General features: G+C 48.2%; 1 protein-coding gene across 2 annotated transcripts in view; it reads right to left on the bottom strand.

The window, feature by feature from the left end:
- TMEM243 (transmembrane protein 243) overlaps window positions 1–8,536 on the bottom strand; it is a 21,946-nt gene extending 13,410 nt beyond the window's left edge. Inside the window, exons 1-2 of one of the 2 annotated variants that reach the window (XM_023518816.1) lie at window positions 8,425–8,536; window positions 7,523–7,809 (exon numbers count right to left, since the gene is read on the bottom strand). In XM_023518816.1, the coding sequence (XP_023374584.1) occupies window positions 7,523–7,600 (78 nt within the window). In that variant the 5' untranslated portion in view covers window positions 7,601–7,809; window positions 8,425–8,536. Of the gene's footprint in view, window positions 1–7,522; window positions 8,054–8,424 lie in introns of those variants that run through there. The other variant, XM_003782638.3, reaches the window with a different exon arrangement.
- Window positions 8,537–8,773: the final 237 nt, after the last annotated feature.

Consider the following 8,773-nt stretch of genomic DNA (forward strand, 5'->3'; position numbering starts at 1 on the left):
GGCTGCAACCAAAAAATAGCTGGGCATTGTGGTGGGCGCCTGTGGTCCCAGCTACTTGGGAGGCTGAGGCAGGAGACTGGCATGAGCCCAGGAGTTGGAGGATGCTGTGAGCTGTGATGCCACAGCACTCCACCCAGGGGGATAGCTTGAGGTCCTGTCTCAAAAAAAAAAAAAAAGTAAAGACATTTACTAACTTTTCCCTTATTTCACAGATTCCCATTTTGAAGCATCCTTCCATTGTGACTATTTCTATATACCCATACTAAAAGATTTTCCTTCTCAAGCATTTCAGATGCATGTACCTGAAATACATTATTTTCACTGAAGCACCATATATGGAAATCAGAACACAGTAAAAAAGAAAACAAACCTATTCCATACAGTTAAAGGAGAAAGTGACTCTTCGAGTACCCACAAGAGGCACCCGAATTTGATGTGCTCCAAGTTTCAGAGTGGGAGGCACAGTGCAGACTCTGAGGTAGGAGCCTGACCGACCTGATTTAGACTTACTCTCCTGTCGTGTACCTGCCAGGGACCTTGGGTAAGTCACCTGATTTTTAAGCCTTTTTATACATATTTCTACAGTGGTCTAACATGGGCTTGCAGTAAGGATTAAGAGACAACACACGTAAAGCCCCTACAGCCCAGTCCCTGACTTCTAATAGAAGGCTGGTAACTGGTAGCTAATATGGTACTGGTACTGTTTAATGCCATGTCTAAAGGGGAACCTGACCATGGAGAGGCTCCTCAGAGCTAAGGCAGCTAGGCTGACCCCATTCCCTGGACCCAAAACTTAAAGAAGTCTCAATTTCAAATGCATGGCATCACTCCCATCAGGACACTCAGGGTTTTGAGGGGAGACAGAGTCTATCTCTGCTGCCCCCAATAGAATGTCATGGCATCACAGCTCACGGCAACCTCAAATTCCTTGGCTTAAGCGATCCTCTTGCCTCAGCTGCCTGAGTAGCTGGGACTATAGGCATCCACCACAGTGCCCAGCTAGTTGTTTTTCTATTTTTAGTCTCACTCTGGGCTCGAGCTGGTCTCAAACTTCTAAGCCAGGGGTCCTCAAACTGCGGCCCACCGAGGACATTTATCCGGCCCACCGGGTGTTTTTGCCACCACTGCCTGTCCTACTTAGCAGCCGACTCATCCCAGGGCCTGCAGTCCAGCCCTCCAACAGTTTGATGAACAGTGAACTGGCCCCCTGTTTAAAAAGTCTGAGGACCCCTGTCACACAATCCACCCACCTCAAACTCCCAGAATGCTAGGATTCTGGAGCCACTGCACCCTGCCAAGACGCTCAGGTTTATCAATCCACATGTCCTTTTAGTGATTCAGAAAATATGTTCACTGTATTTATACATATCCAATGGGTTGACCATAAAAATTTAAAAATGACTCACTTCAATAGACCCAGTCTACTACCAGAGACCTGCAAAAATCATATCTACAGGGAGGAAACTCCCTGTAGACCAACTGCTTTGAAAGGCCAGGCCTCAGCTAAAGTTGCTTTTGTACAATTCTGTATTACCTTTTTACTCCTGGCCACTCTGCCAGACGGACAAGATGACTTAATTGAATGACAGCCTTAAGTAACCCCTCCTGTTTTGATATCCCTGCCTTTCTACTGTGACTTCAGAATGTCCCCAAGAATACAGGTTACTTTTTGGTGATGATAAATTTTCACACCCCTTAAAAATTAATTGTACAAGAAGTCAAGAACTGGCGAAGGCTGTGCCCAGTGCTAAGCAGGCTACAGAAGTGAGGAAACTGGCACCTGTCCCCTGAAAGCTGACTGGGAAGGCCAGATCTACACAAGCCCCTCACAGCACAGGAAGCAAACACCAGGGGCATCTCTGACAGCAGGCTCGCCAGAGGGAAGTGGGTGGCTGGAAGGTTCTAACACAGGGAATGAGATGGGGCAGACTCAGATATTTAGAGAAGAGAGGACCCCACAGAAAGAAGAAGAGCATCTGCAAAGAGCAGGGAGACAGCTAAAGGAAGGGAGCCAGTGGGCAGGCACTAACCTGCACTGCACTGACATGGGGTGGGGTAAGGCCTGCGACTGTGACCCTCCCCGTGCACCAGCATCCCCTGACGTTGTTCCAAACATACCAATGCCTGGACTCCAGCCCCAGAGATTTCAGTCCCTTGGTCTGGGTATGGGAGAGAGAAAGCAAACAGAGTAGGTGAGAAAAAGTCAAGTCTGTTTGTCCTTAATGACTTTTGTAGCACAAGAAACAACACAGTAGTTTGGCAGGTTGGATGAGAGTAGAGGAGACAAGAGTTTCCAGTCCCTGGGGTAACTAGCTCCGCTTTGAGAGACAGAAACAGAACTCAGGAGAATCACCTAGAAGCTCTGTGAGGAGGAGAAAAGCGAGAATCCTGCACTCCTCAGAGGACAGCCTTGTGGGCTCTAGACAAGGCAGAGAGAGAGAATGGGGGCACAGATACAGCAAACTCAACCACAGCTTTGTTCTTAACAGCCAAAAAAAAGGGCATGAAGCCCTCACCACACACTATTTTTTGCAGAGGCCAAATGCTTTAAGTCCTAATTGCTTGACTAGGACTACCATTTTTTTAACTGGGGATATGTGGATTCAGTTAGTGGCTTTTGCCTTCGGAACCAAAGATCTAAACCAGGAGTCCTCAAACTAAGGCCCGCGGGCCACATGTAGCCCGCCAGGTGTTTTTGCCTGTCCTGCTTAGCAGCCAACTCATCCCAGGTCCGCAGTCTGGCCCTCCAATGGTCTGAGGGACAGTGAACTGGCCCTGTTTAAAAAGTTTGAGGACCCCTGATGAGCCTATTATTTTGGTCTCCTCCCCATTGGTCCTCCTTCTTTAGCAACTGCTAGGGAGTTCCACTTACGCACTTTCTCCCAAATTCACTCACTTTTCATATGTCACATCCAAAAAGGTATGAAAGGGCAAGAACTGCTTCTAACCTTCTTAGAGAATGAATCATTTATTTTGTGATCACTGAACATCAATAGAACAGGCTGGTCTAGAAACCAGCTCAGACTACCTCCCAAGTGAAGAGTTCATCCTTTTCCCATTTGCCGCAGTTATGAAATACTGCTTTGCTTTCTCACACTGAGAAAACCACCCCCTCCCGTCCTAGGTTCACCAATCTAAACTGGTTGACCCTGACTTCAGATGATTTGGCAACCAGCTAACAAATCAAGATGTCAAGATTGACTCCCAAGCCCTGAGAGTAAGTTAATGCCCTTCTATTCCATAGACAGTGGGAAAACCGCCAAACTGTGTGTTGTCCTAAAGCAAACTTTTAAAGGCGGCTGTGGACAGAAAAGAAGGGTGTATCTCCATGTTTTAGTTCACACTAGGGGAGGGAAAAGGAGGAAGGAGGAAGGAAATTCCTAGAGCTATGTTTCCTAAAGTACATCCTGTAGAGACCTGTCTAGTGACTACTGGGGGTGGGGGGATGAGGGTGTGGTAGGGGGGTGGTGGGGTGGTGGTAAGCACTGTGTAAGGCATTATGCTAGGGGTAAAAAGGCCACACACCAGATTAGTTTGGGAAGCACTATTACCCAACCTCGCCAACTACAGTTACAATAAAAACTGGCACATTAAACCTTCCAAAAGTCCCATAATAAAGAAAAATGTTTCCCAACTGTGACTATGGAACTCTTGTGACTTCAGTTGCTTTAGAACTGTGCAATATGGTAACAAAATGCTTGGGACCAGAAGGGTTTCCGATTTCAGATTTTTTTGAATTTTGGAATTTGCATATAAATGAGATATCTTGGGAGTGAGACCCAAGTCTAAACATGAAATTTATTTGTTTCAGATACATATTATATACATAGCCTGGAAGTAATTTTATACAATATTTTTAATAATTATGTACATAAAACAAAGTTTGGGTTATGCACTTACATGTGGAATTTTCCACTTGTAGCACATCAAGTTGCTACTCAACAATCTTTGGAGTTTGAAGCACCTCAGATTTCAGATTAGGGACGCTCAACCTGTACTAGCCATGCATAGTTACTGAGCACTTGAAACTAGTGCTAATCCAAAGTGAGATGAGCTGTAAATGCAAAATCCACATTAGATTTCAAAGAATTAGGACAAGAAAGGATTATTAAAAAATCTCCATTTTTGATATTGATTCTATGTTGAAATGATGTTATTTTGGATATACAGGGTTAAATAAAATTATTAAAATTTCACCTGTTTAATACTTTTTTAACATGACTACTAGAAAATTTAAAATATGTATGGCTCACATTATACAGTAATTCCACTGGACAGCATTCCTTCAGAAAATGCTAGGCCACAACACAGGCTTAAAACCTCCAATATTTGTCATTATCTTGGTATCTGTGCCATATTTTTCTTTATTTTTTTATTTTTTTGAGACAGTCTCACTTTGTCGTCCTTAGTAGAATGCCGAAAAATCACAGCAAACTCAAACTCTTGGACTCAAGAGATCCTCTTGCCTCAGTTTTTCATTTTTAGTAGAGACAGGGTCTCACTCTTGCTCGGGCTGGTCTCTGAACTCCTGAACTCAAGCAAACCAATGGACTCGGCCTCCCAGAGTGTTAGGATTACAGGCGTGAGCCACCACACCTGGCCTACTATGCCATGTTTTTCAACTAAGGGAGGAATACTATGGTTCAGAACCTAGAACAGCTTAAAAGAGATGAACAAAGTATATGGACGTTCAGACCAGAATTCATAAGACAGTCCACCTAGCAACATATAATGCCAAAAGTATCCAGGAATGAGGTCTACGGTGTTTTAAAAAAAGATGAACACCTCTCCTTTTTGCCAAAAATCCTTTACTAGTTAGTTATTCAACAACAGGGAACTATTTTATTTTGCCCTTCAGTCCATGGCTCCACCTGTAAAATTATTTCTAAGTAGCAGATGAAGGATTGAGTAAATTTGGGTTTTCAGTAACTCTAATCACTATGTGTAACCCAAAGACAGAGAAGTCCCTTCAGGGATTGCCCAGGAAGGTGCTACTCAAGGTCCACTTGGTTATATACTTACTGTTCTCTAGTAGATTCCATTCTCTCCCACTGACTATGTAACATGAAGCAAACCACTTCGCCCCCTATTTCCTGAGAAAGAGCATAGGTATGTGAATATCTAAAGTGCTTGAGAAGCACAAACTGCATAATTAAATTACTACTGGCTTCACGGTTCAAAACCAAGTTGGTGAAACATTACCAGAGGAAAACTACTTGTACCACCAACACGTAACCTTCTGTGAGGTTCCACTTCCTTAGCAGTAAAACAGGAATGAGAACACCCATCTTACAGAGGCATTTGACATCAAGCGAGGGAGAGCTGAATGTCCAGCATGTTGCCTGGCGCTGAGAAAACACAAACTTGCTCTAGACTCTGCTCTTTAGTTTAGTCGTCTGCCTTCAAGTTAGGGGATTGCACCTAAAATTGAGGGGCTATATATAACAATTGTTATAAAGCAAGAAAGACTACCAAAAGCTCAGAAAATCTGTCAGACTATGACAGGAAGTGAGCTTTTCCCTTTCTCGATCTTTTTCCTTGGAAGTGCTGGTTCACTATCAGAAAGTTTCCACTGTAAAGTGGCTATTGTGTCCAGTTTCCTGGCATCTAAAAGAGAGCAAGCTGGACACACAGAGAGAAGGGCCAGTGATGGATGGGCTTCCCAGGATCCCTAGGAATCCATCCACTCTTGCAGTCACTGTCTCCTGTGGAAATGGCTCCACTGTAACGTGTCCTATCCTTTCATTACCTAGGCCCCATTCCTGTGTCTTGTCTACCTCAGGCCCTCAAAAGCTTCATTTGCTTTGAACTAAGATGGATGCCTCTCTTCCCTCAGATGTGGCATCTCGATTTATAAGAAACAGTGTTTTGTCTCCTGCCCTCTGACCCTGGGTCTCTCTCTTTTCTCCATTCTGTGGAATTTCTCTATGTCCAAATACCCTATCAGCCTATCAGAGGGAGCTAAAAGGAGAAATTTTGAGAAATCAGGAATTATGATTGACTTTTTTCTCCAAGTAAATGAAGCCACTATATTACAATGCCCTGGATGCCTAAATAATCCCAGGGCAATATACTCTTGTATTTAAGTATGCAATAAACATACATTCGGAGTAAACAATACATTCAGAATAAAGTTCTTAGATGTATTTCAAATGGATATGGATCATAGGCAATAGGAAACAAAGTCATTTGAAGTTTAGGACCAAGCTGTTCAAAAAACAGACATTTCTAAGTGTCTACATAAACCAGTATGTCCATTACCAAGTCATATACCTTTATATTACAAAGGTCAGAGGTGTGGATCACCCAGAACCCCAACTGTATGCGACCATGTTAGGGTGACTCTGAACCTCTAAGCTCTTCTGACAGATGGCCAAATTTCCCATATAAAAGCAACCAGGTTTCCTTTGTACCCCAATGTCCCTGTTATAGCACAGATTCAACCACAAGACATTTGTCTACATATTTCCCCCACCTGACCAGGTCCCTTGAATCCCTAGGGCCAAGTATATAATGCTCAAAATTTACAAAAACAGGACATCTACTAGACTAGCCATGCTTCTTAAACCAGGAGCACTATGGGCTTGGATTATGCAAAGCCACAAGAAGAACAAGGTACATCCTCCTAGAGATCAAGCTTAATACATTTCCTCATTAAAACATTTGGGAAGAGTCAGCCAAGTTCCCTATCCTTTCTGCTACAGGTCTCCTGTCAAAGCTAAGAAATCCAAGAAGCCCTGGATTCTGTATGTACCTTACCTTTTGAGAAGATGAAAGAACTTGATTTGGGATCAAAGATGAACAATGCCACTTTCTAAAGGGGAAAAAAGCCCAGGCTAATCATGCCTAAACTACTCAGAAGTTAATGCTGATCACAGGAAAGGGCCCGCCTCAATTGCTGGCCCACCGCAAAAGGTGTTATATTTTTAAAGGCCTAGAATAATGTACTATAGCTCGTTTGGGTCCAAGTACCCTTTGACCACTTCCTGGAATGGGAGCCATCATCAACGAAACCCACATTTCTTTGATGAGGGTTTTCCTAGCTTTTTCCCTTTCCCTTTCTCCTCCTTGGCTGCTTCACCCCTCAGGAATAAACCCTAAGGATTCTCTGTAAACAGGACTCTTTGGCTTTCTTCGGGCAGGTTGGTAGGAAAAGGGCCGCACCTCCGAAGCCTCTAGGTCAGTACACCGGCTGCAGGTGCAGTTTTGCAACCACATCAAAACCTCCCCTCCGGAGAGGGGCTTCCGCACCCCCTAAAAGGATTCTAACAGCACAGAACTTTCTGAACTTTTCTACCGTCCCAGCCCTCAAGGCTCTTGGCCAACCATGTCCCAAAGCAGGCGAAGAGTGGCAGAGCAAACAATCTTGAGAGGAAAGCGGGATTGCAAATTACCTTTCTTCCTGAAAGCGCTTCCAGGGGCCGCAGAAAAGACCCAGCCGGGGCTCCGGGCTCGAGGGCAGACACTCGCCCCACCCCCACCCCCCAACCCAACCCGGCCTGGAGCCACAGGCCGCACTCACCTTGGCCGACGTCTCCCCAAACAGGGGTCTGTTGTCCAGGCCACTGGTGCCGTAGGTCCTGGTAGAAAAGTCCTCCATTTTGGGGTTTCTTCACTCTCCCCAGGCCACTCAAAAGCGAGCCAGCATGACCTCCGAAGTCGCCGGGCCACAACTCCGACCGACCGTACTCAGGGCGCACGCATGGCCCGAGCCTGGGGGGCCGGGAGGCGGCAGCGGGTGGGCGCTCACACCCGGGGCGCGCGGCCGCTCCGCCCTCGCCCCGCGCTCCTCCTCATCATCTGGAGCAGCTGCCGCAGGAAGTGAAAGGAAACAAACACTGCGGGGCCGGCTCGGCGCGGGACGCCCCCGCCCAGCGGCTCCCACTTCCCCAAATCTCGGCCGCAGCGCCGCTCGGCCCCGGCTGCGGTTAGCCAGGCAAATGGGGGAGATTCCCACGCCTCGCCCGCTGCTCCACAGGCTTTCCGCGTTCTCTCCAGCGAGCACAAACGCCTTCCGGCGCGAGGTGGGGAAAGTTTGGGGGAAGAACACATTAGGAGCCCCCTCCCGCCCCCGGCGCCTCCCCAGCCCCTCCTCTCCCGGGCGGCGGGAGAAGTGAAGTTGCCCGAGCAGAGCCGAGCGCTCCGCACACCCCTCCGCAGCGCGGCGGGTTCGGACGACTGGCGCGGCCGTGCCGAGCAACTTGGATCCCCTCGCGCGTGCTGCCCCCGCGCAAGGGCAGGCGTGCTCGCCGCCGCTCTCCCCGCGCTCTCTGCAGGCGCCGCGCCCCGGGGCACAGCCTGGGGCACAGCGAGCGGGACAATCCCGCCACGGCCCTGCACGGATGGGCCGCCCCGCGCCCGCAGGCCAAACCTCGGCTTCTCGCTGGCTCAGGAGCCCTGGAAGCGCCAGCCCCGGGTCCACACCTTCGCCGGGATCCGGTGCCTAGGCTCGGGGACGCGGGCTGGCTGCGTAGGGGAGGAGAGACCGTCCGTGCTGGCAGAGAGCGGGCGCTCGGCCCCTCCGCTGCGCCGCGGGTCCCGGCTCGCTCCCTCTAAGCTCCCGGGGCCGGGACCCGTGGCCACTGTCGCAAACCCGCCCGGCCCGCCCAGACCGCGTCACGGCCGTGGCCGCCAATCCCTCGGGCCGAGGCGCCGCATTGGCTGCCGAGCTTAATTTCTAGAGAAGCCAGTTTATTCCCAGCGGGGCGGCCAATCTTCGGGGCTACACGTTTCTCAGCCTCTTAGCAATAAGCGTCTGCGCGATCCAGGGCAC

The sequence above is a fragment of the Otolemur garnettii genome, unplaced genomic scaffold (assembly GCF_000181295.1).
Source record: "Otolemur garnettii isolate 467f Iridium unplaced genomic scaffold, OtoGar3 scaffold00005, whole genome shotgun sequence".
NCBI classification, from domain to species: domain Eukaryota; kingdom Metazoa; phylum Chordata; class Mammalia; order Primates; family Galagidae; genus Otolemur; species Otolemur garnettii.